At 52.3% G+C, this 18,869-nt stretch overlaps 1 protein-coding gene across 2 annotated transcripts in view; it reads right to left on the bottom strand.

The window, feature by feature from the left end:
* Window positions 1-4,039: 4,039 nt before the first annotated feature.
* The window catches only part of Htra3 (HtrA serine peptidase 3), a 29,180-nt gene continuing 14,350 nt past the window's right edge, over window positions 4,040-18,869 (bottom strand). Inside the window, exons 4-9 of one of the 2 annotated variants that reach the window (XM_052736125.1) lie at window positions 17,977-18,171; window positions 17,340-17,372; window positions 15,803-15,917; window positions 7,351-7,399; window positions 5,965-6,060; window positions 4,040-5,106 (exon numbers count right to left, since the gene is read on the bottom strand). In XM_052736125.1, the coding sequence (XP_052592085.1) occupies window positions 4,941-5,106; window positions 5,965-6,060; window positions 7,351-7,399; window positions 15,803-15,917; window positions 17,340-17,372; window positions 17,977-18,171 (654 nt within the window). In that variant the 3' untranslated portion in view covers window positions 4,040-4,940. Of the gene's footprint in view, window positions 5,107-5,964; window positions 6,061-7,350; window positions 7,400-13,610; window positions 14,303-15,802; window positions 15,918-17,339; window positions 17,373-17,976; window positions 18,172-18,869 lie in introns of those variants that run through there. The other variant, XM_052736126.1, reaches the window with a different exon arrangement.

Raw genomic sequence — 18,869 nt, 5'->3', positions numbered from 1 at the left:
CTAGGCAGCAGTCCTCATGCTGCTGTATCTCAGGCATGCTGCCATGGGGCTGTCGGGCCTGGAGGGTTGGTCTCCACACGTGGCCATGATGCAAGCTGTGCCCCGCCCCCTACCATGAGCTCCAGACTGAAGACCAGCCCTCTCCTGGCCTGAGCACATGCAGGGCTGCCCTAGTGATTGATGTCATATATTGATGTCATAGCTTGGTTCCCCTCACTCATGCTGTCTGCACAATGGCTGAGCCAGTGTTCCAGGGGTGGCTTCTTTTTCCTTCTTAAAATTGTGGTTAAAAAAAAAAAAAAACTACGTAACATGAGCTGGACGGTGGTGGTATATGCCTTTAATCCCAGCACTGGGGAGGTAGAGGCAAGCGGATCTTTGAGTTTGATGCCAGCCTGGTCTACAGAATGAGTTCCAGGGCAGCCAGGACTACATGAAGAAAAACCCTGTCTCGAAAAACCAAAACCAAAACCAACCAAACAAACAAACAAAAAATCCAACCACACACACATAACATAAAATGTCTTATGCTCACCATTTTAAAGGCAATGTTCAGTGACATTCCAAAGTACTTGCTAGGAGCATGTGGTCACCTCTTGGCAGGGGGAAGGAAGGGCTGGGAAGAAGGAGAGGAGGATGAAAGAGAGAGAAAGAGAGAGACAGAGACAGACAGACAGAGACAGGGAGAGGCCAAGAGCTGAGTACCAAGGACCTGGCCCCGATACCTAGTTTCTCCAGCAGGCACCACCTCCCAAAAGTAGCACCACCAGCTGGGGACTCAACATTCAAACACAAGCATGTGGGGGACATTTCACAGTCAAACCCTGACAGGGTGAGCACATCGTGCGCCTGGTGCCTGGTCAGGACTTGTTTTTCCAGCCATCTGCCGTGGATGCCTGTGCTGTTTCCAGGAAGTGGTTTTTGGGACTCCGTCAGGGAATCTGTCAGCTGCTAAGGAGAAAATTCAAGAACAGTCCATTCGTGGTCAATGTCCAGAAAATCAACAGAGGTCTCTACGCACCTGTGTGTGGGCCGGGTCTCTGGTGCCCCTAGCTCTGCATGGTGTGACTCTGCACACGTGGTGTATTTAGAGACATAGCATAAGTAGATGTGTGTGTGTGCACAGCTGGGTGTCTGTGCACAGCTGGGTGTCTGTGCATGGTGTGTGTGTGTGTGTGTGTGTGTGTGTGTGTGTGTGTGTGTGTGTCTGTGTGTGATGCTGAGCATACATGCCATGACAGTTATATGGCAGTCACAGACAACTTGTAGGAGTTAGTTCTCCTCTTCCACTGAATGGGTCCCAGGGATTAAACTCCAGTCATGATATGGCAGGTGCCTTTACTTGTTGAACCATCCTGCCAGCTCCCCCCTCCTTTTTTTTTTTTTTTTTTCCGAGACAGAGTTTCTCTGTGTAGTTTTGGTGCCTGTCCTGGCTCTCGTTCTGTAGACCAGGCTGGCCTTGAACTCACAGAGATCCGCCTGGCTCTGCCTCCCGAGTGCTGGGATTAAAGGCGTGTGCCACCACCATCCGGCTCTTTCTCCCCCTTTTAAACAACCTCTAAAGAAATATGAAAGCCACTGATGGCTCCTTGCATACCTATCCTAATAAAAGGGGTTGGGGACCGTCTAAGGCGGGTCAGACTCTGGCGACAGGTAACCTGACAGGGAAAATGCCCGAGCATTCTCAGAATCCTGGGCAGATGGGTTCATGGAGTTCCAGAAGAACACTGGGTTTGGGGGCAAAGTCTGCATCCCTTGCATGTCAGACACAGGCACAGAGAGTCTGACAAGAAGTCCTGGTCCCCTTCAGAGATCGAAGCTGCTGGTCAGCACTGCTGAGGAGCACATGGGGTGCTGTTCTCACAGCTGTGTTAGAGCTGGTGTTATTGAATGTGTGGGTCACAGCTTATACCCCGGGCTTGGTTCAGCCACCCATCACTGATAAGTCAATTCAAAGTTATGATGGTAAACAGAAAAGGGAGATTTCTTCAATGTGGCCACATTGGAAGATGGGCTTGAGAGGATTGTCACTAAATGTCTTTGTCCCACTCCCAGGGACCTGGGAGGTTTTAGTCAGGGGACTCACTGGACAAAGGCCAGAATTGGGAAAGAGCAACTGCAGACTCCAGGAAGGCCTGAAGACCAAGAGCCCTGGTCTGTGTGAGAAAGGACAGTGACAGTAGGCAAGACAGACGGCTGGGGACTAGGTGGTAACTGTGTACTGCTCAGGTTGGGGTTGGGGTGGGGGGCACAGCCCAAGGCCCCTACTTCCCTCAGCTGGGTCTTGGTCACCCATGTGGCAGGAAGGACATGATGAGTCCTGAGGGTCTGGTACAAGGCCACCCTGTGCTCCTTACTGAGGAGCAGTTTGGCCTGTAGCAGCTGCTGCCGTGGCTAGTTACCTGAGGGATGGGCAGAACCTGGCCAGGTCACCTGGAGATCAGCCATCCATTCATGTATGACCTGGAACAATGCTCTTCCTCTCAGGGCCTCAGTTTTCCCCATATCCAGCAGGGCACTGAAAGGCAGGGCCCCGTGCTGATTAGTCTGTTTGTGAATGGAGTTCCGAGCTGCAATGGGGTAGCCTTGTGAACACCCCTGTTTATAGTCTCAAGGGACACACGACGGAGGGCGGGTAGGAACTTAGCTGTTGGGGCTTCACGGGGACCCAAAGAGTTGCACAATGCTCTGGCGGCAGCTGGCCGACTCTGGAAAAGTTGTTTTTCACAGACTGCAGCTGGCTGAGCAGCTGAGGGTCAGCCCATTTGGCTGGGAGGGGTCAGGGACCACTCTCCCAAGGCTGGGTGAGGAAGGGGCTGCTATGGCCACCCACACAGGGCCCTGGGGTGTGGGGGCTGGACCCCAGCATTTGGTGAGCCCTCTCTAAGAGTTCCTGGCCATCTCTGAGGGTGTGAGTTGTGTGACCATGACCTCACTGAATACCATAGCTCAGAGCTGAAGGCCAGTGGGTCAGAATCCAGACAGTCAGCTCAGAAACTCCACCTTCAGCCTCCCATTTCATATAAAGTCAACCAGAGGCCAGAGAAGAGAGCAGTAAGGTAGGAACAGGAAGAGAGGAGATATGGCAAGGGGTTGGGAAATGTTGGTACAGCCATGCTGGGGTAACCTGTGCCTGGGTCTCAAAGCCGAGGGGGTGGCAAGTGGGTCAGCAGCTGCTCTCCTTACGAAGTTACTTACAAAGTTGTCCCTTTCTAGTCTGTTCTGCCTGGGCACAGAAGTAGACCCCCACCTTCCCTTCTAGTTAGTCACACAGCACACAGCCAGCCAGCCTCCACAGCTGACAAAAATGAGGACATCTGTCTCCAGGGGGTCCCAGGACAAGACACTGATGCTGCTCCGGATGTCTGAGGCTGGGGAACAAGAGCCCTAGAGTGGGTGACTCAAAAGGCCTGCAGTTTATGCTAATGAAGCAGCCAGAGTCATACAGCTGTGCAGACCCTGCCCTTGTGTGCAGACTGAGCTAGAAGGTCCCAGAGCCTTCTGAACTCTATGGTACAGAGCAGCATGGTGGTGGGTCTCCTGCCCCACAGCCCTACCACCAAGCCCTTCTGAGAATCTCCTCTTGGAAAATTCGGACTGTGTCCTGCTCCCAGCCACTGTGGGCTATGGGTAGTATTGGTGAACAGAAAGAAAAAAGAGGGGGTGGACAGAGACAGAGCTCAGCCACATGGCCGAGTATGCATGGAAAGGCTTGGGTACTCGCTGGGGGCCACAAGCCCTTCTAACCACTGTGGTCTGCCACAGCAGCCAGCAGCTGGGTAGTGTCAGGAGGGAAAGGTAAAACCTCAAAGCTGGATGTGAAGGCATGGTCCCCAGAGGCCCGACTTAAGGCTGCCCACAGCATCAGGCAGCCCTGGGACCTGGTGTGTTCCATTCCACTCGTGGCTGACACTGCATACACATGGAAAGGCCGCTTACAGGTCTCAGATTGACACCAGATACTAGGTGTGGAGTCCCAGGAAGACCTCGGCTGGGGGCAGGGGGGTGTGTGTGCAAACACCTCTCTGGGTGACAGCCATGTGCTTGTAAACTTTAATTTCGTACAGTAGAGAAACATACAGTACAAGCAACCAGGGAGTGGGGGTAATTTTACAGCAAAGCTCACAAATACACTTGAAACACTAGGGAGAACCAAGATGCCCTCGGGAGCCTGCTGGCTGCTGGGTGGCAGTCTTCAGAGATGGCTGGCGCACCCAGAACTGCATGTAGAGGTGAAGTGGCTCAGTCCTTGCACCTCAGGCAGGTGCCAGCTCCCTCTTTGGCCACCACATGGTCACCTTGGGAGAATGAGCTCTCAGGATTGGAGACTGTGTGATCATGACACTCTGCTTCCCAGCTGCCTGGGCCAGCACAGGGCTCGGCTCAGCAGTGAGGGGCATTTACCTGCTCTGGGTCAGGACCCTGGATTCTCCAGGGGACAGCTGTAGGGTCTGCCCCCGAGGGATGCTGGGTGGCAGGGCAAGCAGCCCCTGTCTTACCATGAGGGGGTGCTGAGGCAGATGGAAACCAGATGGGGTCAGGAAAGCACTTGTGAGGGAAGAGGTCTAGGCACTGGGATGTAAGGGAGGTGGGATGGGAGTCAGGCAGGTGGGCCTTCCTGAGGGGAGAGGTGGGAAGCTGGGGGAAGGGCAGACTTCCAGGGAAGTTTCTAGGAGCTTCTAAATTCAGAGAACTCAGAAGATGACACCAGGAGCGTTTGGTCCAGGGGACACTGTGCTTCCTCCATTGGAACTGGAATTCAGAGTCGAGGCTGAGATACAGACTTCTGGTTAGGCCCAGTCTTGGATTCAGCCCCGGATGCAGAGAGGAGCCTGCTGAACCTGCTGAGGTGCTGAGGTGAGCAGTGCTTCATCCTGATCTCATGAAGGTTGGGACTCTGCCTTCTGTAGGCTTTGGCATGGCACTGGAGGAAAGTAGCCTCACATCACCACCTCAGGTGCGATGCTGAAGAGGAGGTCATCGTTCCCCCGCCGCACCTCCAACAGGAGTGGGGACTCATTCAAGACTGCCTCCTGCAGCTCACTGGAGTCCACCAAGGGGCGTCCATTGACTTTGACGATGATGTCGCCATCTTGGATGCCTCCTCTGCCAACCAGGAGAAAGACCCTCAGCATGCACATATGAAATAATTTTGAGAAATAACACACCAATGGAAAGCTAGTGGCATATGGTGGCCAGTGATGTTCAAACTCCAGAAGGAGGAGTAGGGCCACCTCCCCACAGCAGTCTACTTGCCAATGGGGCCCCTCAGATCCAAGAGCCACAGTTCAAAGCCACTGATATGACCTACCCATCATGGCATGGATGAGATAGAAGTCAGGATGCCAGGACATGATCACATGGGGCACATGGCCTCAACTTGTGGTGTCCCAAGACTTAACATTGCTTTGTTTGTTTGGATTTTGGTTTTTATTGAGACAGGGTCCCATGTGGCTTAGGCTGGGTTTCTATCTAGCTGAGTCTGGCTTTGAACTCCCAATCCTTCCAATTCTCTCTCCCAAATACTGAGGGTACAGACTTGTGCCACTATAACAGGTCTGTACCTAACATTTCGGTGTTTCTTAAAAAACAAAGACTTTATCTCATTTTGCCGTGACAAAGTCTCTGGGATGGGGAGTCTGCAGAACTGTGTCCTTTCTACAGATATGAAAACTGAGGCCCCAGCTCCTTCTGGAGAGAGGGAGGCTTGGAGACAGCTTTTGGCCCAAGCAGAGACTCTTCAGCCTCTGCTTCGTAAAGGAAAGATCCCTCTGCTCCAAGGACAGGCGTGGCCAATGCTCTCGGGGACAGTTCATCCCTCCCATGGCTCAGCAGAGAGGCCAAACTCCACAGCTCCTTGCCAGGAACTTGCAGGTCGCGTAAGGTCCCGGTGAGGAGGCCCAGCCCAGGCCCCAGCACACACCGACCCCATGTCTGAGTGTTGCCTCTGCTGGCGGAGCATACCTCTGAGAAGGTGAGTTGGGAATGACCTCTTGCACATATATCCCGCTGCTGACCGCTGGAAAGTCTGGGTTGGCGGCCTTCAGTTCCTCCACCAAACTGGAAAGGCAGTTTTGTGTCAGCCTCTGTCTCCAGCCCAGCTCCCTGGCACGTGGCTGCCCCTTTCTGCCACTCCCCAAGCCAGACAAACAGCCTCCTGTGGGCTCTCGGAGCACCCTGAGCCCCATGAGCTGGGGCTGTTTAGTGGCCACAGCTGGTTACCAGTGTGGAAAGGGGACAGCTAGATGGGAGGACAGGTCCTAAAGGGTGGCAGAGGGAGTGCAGATGGGTGGGTGGAGGGACAGAAGGGCTCTGGGTGGAAAGGTGGGGAATGATTCAGACATGGAGTGGACGGAGAAGACTGGACAGATGGTAAGTGGATGGATGGTTGGGGAAGCAGACAATTAAAAGATGAGTTGGTCTACTGGTCGTAAGTGTAGATCGTTTACAGTTTGCTCCCTAGATTGACAGCTACTGAAGCAGGAAGTGTGAGTTGGGGTGGTTGGTGGATATCCCCGAGTTAGCCCCAGAACGTCACAATGTAGTGCAGCTTCTTTCAATACCCTGGGCTGGACTTCCCCCTCCCTCCTCCCCAGCTCCCTCCTTTATCACTTTCATCCTGTATTTCCAGGCAGCTGCCCTGTTCTGAACCTCTACCAGGGCCAGACAGAGCCAAGAGGTGGGTGGGAACATAGCCATCTCCTTAGAACTCACAGTCAAAGTGGCAGGCAGGGTGGGAAGGCTGCCTGACAAGCCATTCCAACACTGTGGGGCACCACAGTGCTAAAGGAAAGTGGGGTGTACAAAGTGAAGAGGCTCTTCTACATGAGTGGCCTGTGGAGATGGAGAAATGTCCACCAGGACCTCAGAACATGACCATGTTTGGAAACAAGGTCTTTGCCACCCTAGTTGGTCAGGGATCTTGAGATAAAGACATGGATCTGGGCAGCTGTTATATCCAGTGACTGGCAGTTTGGGGTTCACACAGGGTGAAGGAGTGCCCACAGCCAGGAGGAGTCAGGAGACACAGAAAGGACGCACCCTGGAACCTCAGAGAGTGGGGCCTGTGGGACTTCAGTCTCTGGCCTTCAGAACGCTCAAGTAATATATTTTGGTTGTTTTAAACCACCCAGTTTTAATTACTTATTATGGAACCCCAGGAAGCAAATTCTGGAGGCTTCCTGGAGGAAAGGGGCATCTGAATAGAGTTGTGAAGGAGCAAAAGGAATCCATTAGGCAGTGGTAGTGGTCTGACCCCTCTAGCACCTGCCAGCAGCGGGGCATAGTGGTCAGTATATGGAAGGGGTTCATGGGATGATGGGACAGAGGGATGTCACCAGTGGCATTCACCTTGGCGTGATGGTCCGCATCCGGATGCCAATGAAGCGCTTCTTCCAGTCTGGAAACGGAACACAGTGGGTTCAATTAGGCTACATGGGCTACAAGGTCACTGCCCTTGAGAAGGGAACCTACAGGAGACTCAGTGGGATGGGAAACCAGGAGCAATTTTGCTTATGAGCAGGGGCCTGGGGCTACCCTGTCCTTCTGACTGCCCTCTGGAGCTGAGACATATCTGGCTCTAATCTGCTCCCGGCAGGTGGCTTCAGTTCCCCCTGACCCTTCATCTGACCCCTCACCTTTGCCCCCAGCTGAGCTCCTTCCTCACTCCAGCTCCTCCAGCTTCCCCACCACTGATGCCCCAGTGTCCTTACTGGGGCAGGAACTCATATCTCTCTCTGCCCTCTCTGTATATGCACTGTCACGTGACGATGCCCGGAGAGCACTGGTCACAGTGAGGTACGGTTCTCAAGGGCCTCCCCAAACCTCTCCTCCCCCACTTCCCTGCTCCCACCCCTGATGTTCTAGTGGTGAAACCACTGGAAAGGAACCCAAGGCAAGGCTTGACACATTTCAAGCTTTCACTTCACTAAAATTCCCTGGGCACGGTGGAATTAAACCAGAAATCAACAGTAGGAAGAGTCTGTGGAACCCGAATGCATAGGAAGTGACAAGAAGCCGTTTTCAGAGATGAGAGCAGAAGGAGAAATGAGAGAATATTTTCAACTACATGAATGAAAATATTCCTAACTAAAACTTCCAGGGCACAGAGGCTGTTCTCAGAAGCAAAGAACACAGCTAAACACCCATGTCAGGAAGAAAGGACTCAGGCAGGCAGGATGGCTCAGCAGGTAAAGGTGTTTGTGGTACAAGTCTGGTGACTTGATCTCGATCCCCAGAACCCATATAAAGAAGGAAGGAGAGATCTGACCCCACCAAGCTGTCCTCTGAACCTCTACATGCATGCCATGGCATGCACCCCCCCTTCTGTGGCAACAACACAAATTTTAAAGAGATTTACTTATTTTTGCTTTATATACATGAGTACTTTGTCTGTATGTATTATGTGCATCACATGTATGCAATGTCCACGGAGGCCAGAAGAGGGAATCAGATCCCCTGGAAATGGAGTTACAGCTGCCATGTGGGTGCTGGGAACTGAACCCAGGTCCTCTGCAAGATCAGTGAGTTCTTTTAACTGCTGTGCCATCTTTCTAGCCCCCATAATATTTTTTTAATTTAAAATGGAAAGTCTCAAACCAGTGGCTTCTGATTCCTTTTAAAAACAAGAAAAGGTAGCAGATGAAACTCAAAGGAAGTAGAAGACAGGACTATGAACCAAAGAGCCACAAAACAGCCCAGCAGAGATAGAAATGAACCCAAAGCCAGGCCTCTGAAAACAATAAAATGGATAAATCCTTACCCAGTGTGATCATGAGAAAAAGACAGATCGTTACCAATGTCGAGAATTAGAGACAAGGTGTCACTGTAGACCCTCAGACCTCACAAGGCTGCTAGAGGAGCTATCCAGTGCTTTGTGGCCATGCATTCCACCACTGAGGGTCTGGAAAGCCCCAAACACTTACGTCCATTCAAGAAGAAATGAATGGCCGGAAGCCCTCCATCTAGTAAAGAAGTTAATGAGTGGTTAAAAAATCTTCCCACAAAGAGCTCAGATCCAGATGATGTCGCTGCTGAAACCAGTAGTTTAAGGAAGAAACAGCCCAGGTTCTGCAGATGCCTCCAGGGGACTCAAAGTGACCCTGGTGTCTCCTGACCAAACCCAGAAACTATGTCAACAACCTCTTGTCTTGATAGGGACAAAACTGCTCCAAAGGCTTACAGCAAATCAGATCCAACACACCAAATGTATAATCCATCACAGCTTCGAGATTTAGTCCAGGAATTCACAGGATGGTTTAACATTAAAAGATCAGCCTGACCTAGTGGCACAGGTCTGTCACCCCAGCTACTCCAGAGGCTGAGCCAGGACAGTGGCAAGTTCAAGACCTGCCTGAGGTACAAAGCGAGTTCAAGGCCAACCTGGGTGATGTACTGAAATCCTAACTCAAAATAAAGTTAGAAGAGGGCTGGGAATATGACTCAATGGTAGAACACTTGTCTACCTTGGATTTGACCTGAATTCAGTCCCCAATACTTAAAAAAATATGAATCAGCTAATGTGAGTTATAGTATACACTAAAAAGGGGGAAAAACCATACTGTGACCTAAGCAGACACACAGAAAGCACTGGGCAGAATCTCACATTGTATGCCTATGAGAATCCAGAAACAGAAGGGAAGCTTTTCAACTTGATTAAAAATAAAAATAAAATAAAAATAAAAATAATAACTTTAGCCAGCAGTATGCCTACTGGCATGAGACTGAATGCCTCTTTCTGTGGGGACTGGACAAGGAAGGACATTCCCAAAAACTTTATTCAATATTTTAGTCAATTTTGGGAGTGAGGTTGGGCCATTCAGATAGAAAATGAAAGGACTGTCTTTATTCATAGACCACACAATCATCTACAATAAAAAAAAACCCAGTGAAATCTATTAAGAAACTACTAGAACCCCTGAGTTATCAAGTATTCAACATACCAAAGTCAAATTTGCTTGTAGATTCTGGTAGCAGGCCATCAGAAATTGGCCAGTAAACTGTATACTCAGTATAACATACGCTGAGAAGAGCCAGATGCTGTGATCCCGGATCTGAGGGTGCAACACTGTTAAAATGCCAATCCCCCACAAAGTCTTGGACAGATACATTGTGGCTCCAATCGAAATACCATCAGGCTTTTAATTTTCCTCCATAGAAATCGAAAAGCTGATTCTCACCTGTTTCTGGAACCAAGGAGCTCAGAGATAATGAGGAACAGGGAGTGGGAGGGCTCAGAGCACCTGACCTCAGGACTTCCTGGGAGAGCCATGGGCGCGAAGCCATGTGGCCCTGGGACAAGAGTGAACAGCTTCATTTGTGGTAAAGTTGGGAAACCACTTGGGTGGAAAAAGGAAAGTCCTTTGAGAAGATGGTGCCGGAATAATCCATTATCCAGAGCAAATGATGAATGAGTAGCAACAATGCCCCGGGGAGTAGGGCTGGAAGGCTCTGGATTCTACCTGAATCACAGATGCATGCGGCTGGAGTTCTGAGGCCGGTGGGAGGGTCTGTGGTGTGGCTGGAGTAGCACCATAGTGAGCTAGGGCTCAGGTGGCTGGTGATGCTGGGTGATGGAGTATTTGTGGGGCCAATGCAGATCTACCCAGGAGGGAGGGCCTAGGGACTTGCAGATGGGTGGCAGAAGGTCATAGGACTCAGGGAGGATGAGGGGGTGCCCTTAACTGAGGGATCAGCAGGTGGGGTTTCAGTACAGTGCCTCTGATAACAAGTGTTTATGTGATGTCCCATAAACACTTGTACATTCAGCTCATGCAAGAACAAGAAGAGGCCGGGAGGTGAGGTGGGAAGTACAGGGCTTCACTGTGGATGCCACCTAAATCCAGGAACCTGCATCAGGACAGGATGAAGCCCAAGCTTGGGTATCCAAGATGCCCCTCCTTTGACACCTCCACTCAGCCTGGAGCCTAAGGCCACGTTTAAAAAGCACAAAGCTTCAGCTTTCCGTGGGTGTGGAGCAGGGGCGAGGCTCTGTTGACTCTAAGGCTGGGGCAATTATATCTGTCAGCCTTCCATCCTGCCCAGTCTCTGTGGGAAAAATCACTTCCGTAAGGCACGTGCAGCCCAACTGGAAAGAGAGGAGCACTGGTGGGAATCTTCACTTTGCCCCCCAAGTATCCCCCACTTTAGTGAGCATCAGCAACAGAATCCCAAGATAGAGAAAGGAGGGTCCCTGAGAATGTTCTGGACGTAGAGAGCAGTGGCTACGGTATGTACCACTAAGCCGTTCTGGTCACCGTCACACACACCCTCCAAACAGTGTCAAGGGCAAAGGTCCAGCCAGGGGCTTCACACATTCTGAGACAGGTTGGAGGGCGCCTGCCCCTGAGGGTAAGCAGGGGACACAGATGACATTATTCCCATACGGGTTCCTTAGTGTAAGCAGATCTTCATGATTCTGGTTTCTTCCTTCTTTAAACAGGGTAAGCGTTTAGGAGAAGGTCATTCGGTCGCTGGAATGACAGCTGACAGGCCCTTTCGCTCCACAGCCTTGAACAGGGGCTATAAGCCAAGCAAAGGCTTCTTTGGCGGCCCATATGGCTGTTGTGCACACCCCACAGTCCTTGGGGGTGGGGGCGGGGCCTCCACTCCAGCTGCAAGAACCTCTGCCACCACAGCTGCCTCTGGAGCCAGGAGGAAGTCTCACTCCCGCCAGTCCAGCTCCAGACAGCTCTGGGATGCCTCACTCCAGCCTCGAGAAACCTTGGTGACCTCCACACAACCCTGTCCACAGATGCTTCAGCCCTGGCAGCAGCAGTCTTCAACAAGTTCAGGGGTGGGGTGGGGCGGCACCTCCCTGGTGACTGTGGGAGCTGTCCATCACAAGCTACTTGTGATGGGCAGAAAAGCGGCTGTGCTCATGAGAGGCTTGTGATTGGTGGACAGGAAGCGGTACTGTGATTGGTAGAATCCTACCATGCTCTTTCTAGCTATATAAGGACACATCCCTCAGCCCCTATAAAGGCTTCTTACTGACTGGTCTTTTGCCTACTTCTGATCTTTTGTCAACTGGTTGCACAAAAAGCAGACAAAAAACCCCAAGCTCCCAGCCCGGTTGGCAGCAGCAAGGAGAGTTCCAGAGAGCCACTGAGAGCTATAGACCCTGCCATCCAAAGCTCAGAGCTGTAGCCCCAAAGGGAACTGAGAGTTCCAGAGACCCACCAAAGAGGTACAGTCCCCGACACCCAAAGCTCAGAGCTGTAGCCCCAAAGGGAGCTGAGAGTTCCAGAGAGCCACCAAAGAGGTACAGACCCTGACACCTGAAGCTCTGGAGAGTTCCAGAGATCAACAGAGGAAGACTCTGAAAGAAGATGGCCAAGAAACAATACTACAGACTGAAAGACCATGAAGCGCTCAATGAGGGTGCAGAGATTCAGTCTCTAGACAGGGAGAGTGGTGGCAAGGAGAGAGCTGAGGAGCAGAGGGTCTCCACAGCCGGTGCTCTGCAGAGCTGTAATTCTTGGAATGTTGGAGGTCCAGTGTGAGCCCCCATGTCTCAGGAATATCGATAAGGGAGCTGCCTTTGGCTTGTCTGTGATTTCTCCCAGGTCGGGGACAGACACCCAGCCAGCTGTCAATGACAGCTCCTCAGTATTTGGTCCCCTCCCCTTCAGCACATAAGCCTCTCCCTGGCTCCTATACCGCCTCTTTCTTTTTGGTAAACTGGTGTCTTGTTTGGTAAACCTTCGAACAAAGCCTGACTCAACCGTGAGAAGGTGGCTATCCCCTGATGTCTCTTTGCCTCCTCTCAGCCACTGACCCCCACCCAACAGCCAATGTGTCCTACTTTCCATTACTCCTTCCCCAAGGCCCCACGATACCTAGCCCATGTCGGTCCCCTGCTCTGAAATCTCCTCAGTACCACCCCACAGACTGGCCTCCAGGAATGTTGGGCTCTCCTGCACTGCCCACAGCTGGGATAGGCACCTCCCCATCTCCTGAGCTCCTCTGCTCCCCATTTTTCCTACCCAGGCCCATCATTCAGAAGTCATATCATTCCAAGGTCCGCTAGGTTTCCCTCCCCGCTAGAGGGAAGGCTCAGAGGGCTGTGTGCACACTTTTGAGCAGGCAGGGCAGCTCAGCCACTCATACATTTGCTGTGACTGCCCAGCCTTGGGAAGGAGCTGAGGTTAGGACAGACCTCTGGGTCCAAGGCTAGCCCATCCCTAGTTGTCAAGGTTCCCAGAGCTGTTCCCGGAAGGATGCAGAGAAGCAAACTTGCTCTGCTGTCAGTGGCTCAGGGCCCAGCCCAAGCTCCTCTCCAGCCCCTGCTTCAGCAAGTGGCGGATCCCATGTACTCCCTAGGTCCACCCACCTCCTCATCTGGACTCCAAACATGGGAGCTCCCCAAAGGGAATCTGTGACCTGTGGAGGTAGGGGTGTGCCTTGTCCATTGCCTGCCTCTCCTGTCATCCTGAAGCTCCTGGCTCACAGCCAAGGGGACAGCTCCCCTAAACAGTACTGCTCTGGTCACTCAGGAATCTGAAAACACCCAGAGGCCCCTGCACTAAGCCCTGGATGAGAAAAGAGATATACTCGATGCTTCCCTGATTTAGTAAAAGTAACATGTTAAAGAACTTAGATTAGCTGGGTTCAGGTCATCCAATGTTTTTATTTCAAAAAGGAAAAGCATAAATAAGCACAATTTTCAGAAGGACTTTAAATCAACAGACTCCACTTAGCTAAGCCTTGTCAGACCATCAGGTGGTAGATACTGTCCTTAGGTAGGGATGGGGTGAGCATTTCCCCAGAACCCAGGGTAAGTGACTGGACACTTGTGACTAGGACAATTGCTCTCCAACAGAGGAGCAGATCTGGCCCCAGTGAGTTCTTATCTGAGAGTGGAAATGGGAATGAGGGGACAGGAGGCCACTGGGCCATGTCCAGCACCACAGTCACCCACAGGCCGGTCTATGTGGATGGAACTCTGATCTCATAAATAGGAAAAACTGGAAAGCCCTGGTCACTAGAGAAAGGGCCAAGGCTACCAACGGAGCTGAGGTGGAACCCTGGGCTAGTTCTGAGCTTTCTAACAGCAGAGGGAAAAGGTGGCTAGTTCCCATTGTTCACCAGAGGTGCCTCGAATTCTTGGGAGAGACAGGCTCTGTCTGTTCCTGTCATCTTCACACAGGGCCACTCGGAACAGAACAAGGCTCCTCAATTGCAGTTCTCCGTGGGACCGGTCTCTGCTGTACTGGGGTCCGTGTGTGTGGCTCGCAGGGCCGCAGAGGGAGGGGCAGGCAGGAGGAAGGCCCCTACTCTCAGTGCGGTGCTCGTGAGAGGGCTGGGGGGGACAGGGAGGCAGTGTGAGAGGGTATGGGCAGCAGGAGCTGGTGGGGGGTGGGCGGTGTGTGATACAGCAATTGGCAGCTCACTGGGCTGAAAACGGGAAGGTGAGGGCCACCAGGAGCCTGAGAGCAGAAGCGGGGCCCTTTTCTGGACAGTGGCCATGATCACTAACTAAAAAGATTAGCATGCTCTCACTTGGAAAGCCGCCTTGTCCTTGGCAAGTCCTCTCCCTAGAGGGATGCAGATGGCCACACAAAAGGGCAAGAGGGACCGGAAATGCCTGTTTCAACTGGAATGAGGGGATAGGGGCTGGCAGGAGGTGACTCCCAAGGATTGGGTTCTTTGCTTTTGCTCCCTTGGAACAGAAGATACCCTACTAGGCTGACTGTATAGGCTGAAAAGAGTACTTAGGGATGCGTAGATGAATGGGTGGAAGCATAAATGGATAGGAGGAAGAAGGATAGGTGGATGAATGGATTGATGAATCCATGGATGGGTGGATTGATGGGTGCATGAATGGATGGGTGGGTGTGTGAGAGAATGGATGAATGACTGGGTGTGTATACAAGTAGATGAGTAGATAGAAGGAAGGGTAAGAGGATGATTGGTTAAATTAATGAATGGGTAGATTTGTGAGCAGATTAGGGGGAACAGAGGAGTGAGTGGACATGTGGATAGATGGATAAATGGATATAATGATGGACAGATGAATGGGTAGACTGGTGGATGGGTGAATGAGTGAATGGGAAGGTAGGTGGATGGATAGATGAATGGATGTATGGATAAATAAATGAACAAGTGAGTAGACAGTAAATGGCTGGCTGGCTGAATGAATGGATGGATAAATGAATGAGTGAGTGAATGTATAAATTGGTGGATGGATAGATGGGAAGATGAATGGGCAGGCGAATGAATGTATAGATTAGTGGGTAGAGTGGTAGATAGGTTGATGGATGAATGAATGAATTGGTGGTAAATAGCTGAGTGGGTAGGTGAGTGGATAAATAGGCAAATGGATGAATGGAAGAAACACAAAATAGAATGAATGGATGGGTGGATTGGCACACAGATGAATGGGTAGATTGGGGAATGGGTAAATAGATGAATTCATAGATGGAGGGTTGGATGAGTGGGTAGATGAATGGTGGATGGATGGGTGGGTGGACAGGAGGACAGCAGGAAGAAAACACTATTTTCTGCTAACTAAGAAGAGTCCCAGGAGTCCAAGTTTGGATGGTGGGACCTGGGAAGAAATTTGTCTGGAGGAGCAGGGGGTGAATGTGGCCATGAGCTGAGTGAGAGGCATAGAGGAAGGCCCTAAGAGAGGCTGGGGATGAGATACCCTGGGGTCTCCTGGTTTGGGGATGGTGAAGGACCTAGTCTAGGGGTAAACATGGCTTAGGTAGCCCCTGCAGATGGGCCCTGGCTAGCCTGAGCTGGGCTGGACCTTGTCCTGGGGGGCCCTGCCTTACCTGCCCCCTAATGAGTTCTTTACCTTTCACGTGCTTGTTTTGGAACTCGGAGAGGAAGCGGGTGATGCGATCTGAGGGGATGGCAAAGGAGATGCCAGCTGCAACCTTGAGTGTGTTGATGCCGATGACTTCACCATCCTGAGGAGGGTGAGCAGAGTGTGGGGGTTACTCGGGGGCGTGCAGGCAAACTACCAACTGCTCTGAGCTGGGTGTGAGAGCACTCTTTCCAGAGGCAGAGCCAGCCATTGGTGCCCCACTGAGATGCCCCAAGCAGCCCCCAGCTACCCTGGAAAGATGGCTCTCTAGGTCACATTGGGGTCAGTGACACTACCCCCACCCTGTGTAACTTCCAAGTCCTGGGAACTTCTGTTCTACCCTGGAGAAGGCTTTTGGGGAAGTTATTGGGTTGAGCCTGCTCTACTAGCCCCTGCCCCTCTGCCCTAGGAGGGAGGCAGTGCCCACAGCACCTAGAACACCATCTACTCCCATCAGAGACCTGGACCCCTTCTATCCCTTCCTTTTGAAAGCAGAGACCAGTGAGTGGGGCCAGGGCAGCAGCCTGTAATCTGTTTTGAGCTCGGTTCCCACCCTGCCCAGCTTCATGGGGCCAGTGCCAACAGAAGGAGCTGGCCCAGTCAACGGGACCCACTCCTGGGTAGGACCCCTCCCAAAAGCTGCCTGGCCATGGGAGGCCTGCTGGACGTTTTCCCTAGACAACCCGGCCAGGGCACTACCAGCTTGTCAGGGAAGCTCTCTGTGGCCTAGGGCAGAAACTTAAGCTAGGCCCTACCACATGAGCCTCTCTCCCTCAACAGCTTTGCCTGGAAAATACTGAGTGGGGAAAAGACGGCCACCTACCCAAGTGGCCTTAGTGCCAGCTAGACACAGCCCCAGCCCATGAAGTGCCCCACTGCTGTCTTCTCCCACCCTGGCAGTGCCCCATGTGCTGTGTCTTATCCTTGGCATCCCCCCCCCTCCCCGCACCTATCCCTTCACCTCCACACCCTCACTAAATGCTCCCATCTCCAGGAAACCCTCCCTGGCCTGTCTCAGTGGTGGGGCCTGTATCCCTTCAGCGCCTCCTCAGGTACTCCTGGAGCACGTGGGCCCATCAAGTCTGGACACTATCCACTCTATGGATAAGTTTCCTTGGGACAGGCTGCACTAAGTCTTCAAAGTCTGGGGTCCAAGCTGAACCTCCTGCCCTATTCTGGAAAAATCTCAGCCAGGATGAAGCTGAGCCCGACTCTCGAAGGGAAGATAACATAGCTCATGGGGATGGTCTCTCCTCTCACCCTAAATCATAACTGAGGACAGCTAAGCCCAGAGTAGTAGGAGCCTGATCTGCGCCCCCATTGCCCAGTGCCACGCAGTCACACATGGTCCCAGCCTGGCAGCTGTTTTCAGTTGTCCCTGAGGGTTCTAGGTAGCACAGGCCTGGTGCTCAGGTCTTCCTGGGCCTCCAGCCCGCAACACTGCTGACCTCTGGACCAAGGGCCTTGTCCCTACCTCTAGCCTGTGCCTCAGAAAACCAGACACTCCACTTTAGCGGACACTTACCAGGTTCACCAGGGGTCCGCCAGAGTTCCCATACTGCAAAGGGGAAACACTGTATTAGCTGTGCCATGAACCCCCTGATGGTCCCCCAAGCTCCTTCCCCATCACTGACTCCAGCCAGTGACAAGATGGGCCACTGGAATTGACTTCCACTGCCTTGGTGTTCAACCCACAGGCATCAGCAAGCAGCTGTCTCACTGACCCTCTGCTCTCTGCACAAACCATGCACTTCTGTGTCTCCACAACTCATCAGCTGCTAGGTACTTGCAGAACAGGCAGTATCTGAGGTTTGGTAGTCTCTACAGACATGAATGGCTCCAGCAACCAGTCATGGCACACACAGGAGTACATACCAAGGCACCCAGGCTTTGGGCTGTGTGAATGTAGTGGTGCCTTCCAACATCACCTTAATCCTAGTAAAGTCAAACTGTGTGGGGCAGACTAAGACCTTCCAGGGGTGTGACTGGGCCACCCCCATCTCGGCAGCTGTCCAAGGTGGCCCATCTCTTGGAGGCAGTCACTGGGTGAATGCTCTACATGAGATAATGAAAGGCATTCCTAGACAATGGTGTGCTGTTTGATGGGACAGGGAACAAGCTGGTCAGAGGTCACTGAGGTCAGCCTTGCCCACAGGACTCACATTGATGATGGCATCTGTCTGGATATAGTCCATGTCTGAGTCCCGGAGGCCCAGCTCCTTGCCATCCCGCTGGGCAGTGCTGACAATGCCCGTAGTCACAGTGTTCTGCAGGGCAAAGGGGCTGCCAATGGCCACCACAAACTCGCCGGGCCGCAGGTCCGCTGAGTGACCCAGAAGCAACACAGGGAGCTTTTTCTGGAAGGAGAAGAGGGGACAGCGGCTCAGACCACAGAGAGGGATCCTGACAGGCCCCTGGTCTCTGGAGAGGAAGGAGGCCATTCACAGCCCAGAGACCAGGCTGGGGCAAGTCGCCAGTGTGAACTGAAGGCAGACTGGGGTTGGAGCCCACAGAACCAAGGCTTATCTGAGGAGGCCATAAACGGCTGTCACGGGGAAGTACACAGAGCATCCAGGCCGGGGCCAGGCCTCTGACATCCTTGAGCCCAGGGGTTTGTGAGGATTTTGTTTGTTTTATGAGACAAGATCTTTCTATGCATCTAACTGACCTAGAACTCTGTAGACCAGGCTGCCCTCAAACTCACAGAGATCCAGCTGCCTCTGTCTCCCAAGTGCTGGGATTAAAGGCATGCGCCACTGCCCAGCTAAGCCTGAGATTTAGTGGCGACAGTTTACTCTGCAGGTCAACTGAAAGCTACCCAATGCCCTGAGGTTTGGTGTGCTGCACCCCACAGAGGCACCCCATGGTGGGATATGTAGCTCCCTGGAGCCCTAACAAGGGCCTGGGAAACCTAGTTTGGAATCTTTGATATCTCAATATAGACACACAAGGGAACCGAGGCCAGGGAAGGGAACACTCTGCCCCACCATCTCAGCACACTAAGTACCTAAACACTGTTTCATACAGGGCTAGTGGAGCCCATCTGTCTGTGAAC

Source organism: Peromyscus californicus, unplaced genomic scaffold (genome assembly GCF_007827085.1).
Source record: "Peromyscus californicus insignis strain IS unplaced genomic scaffold, ASM782708v3 Scaffold_13__1_contigs__length_99412109, whole genome shotgun sequence".
Classification (NCBI taxonomy): Eukaryota; Metazoa; Chordata; class Mammalia; order Rodentia; family Cricetidae; genus Peromyscus; species Peromyscus californicus.
This window is presented reverse-complemented; position numbering and strand designations above follow the sequence as displayed.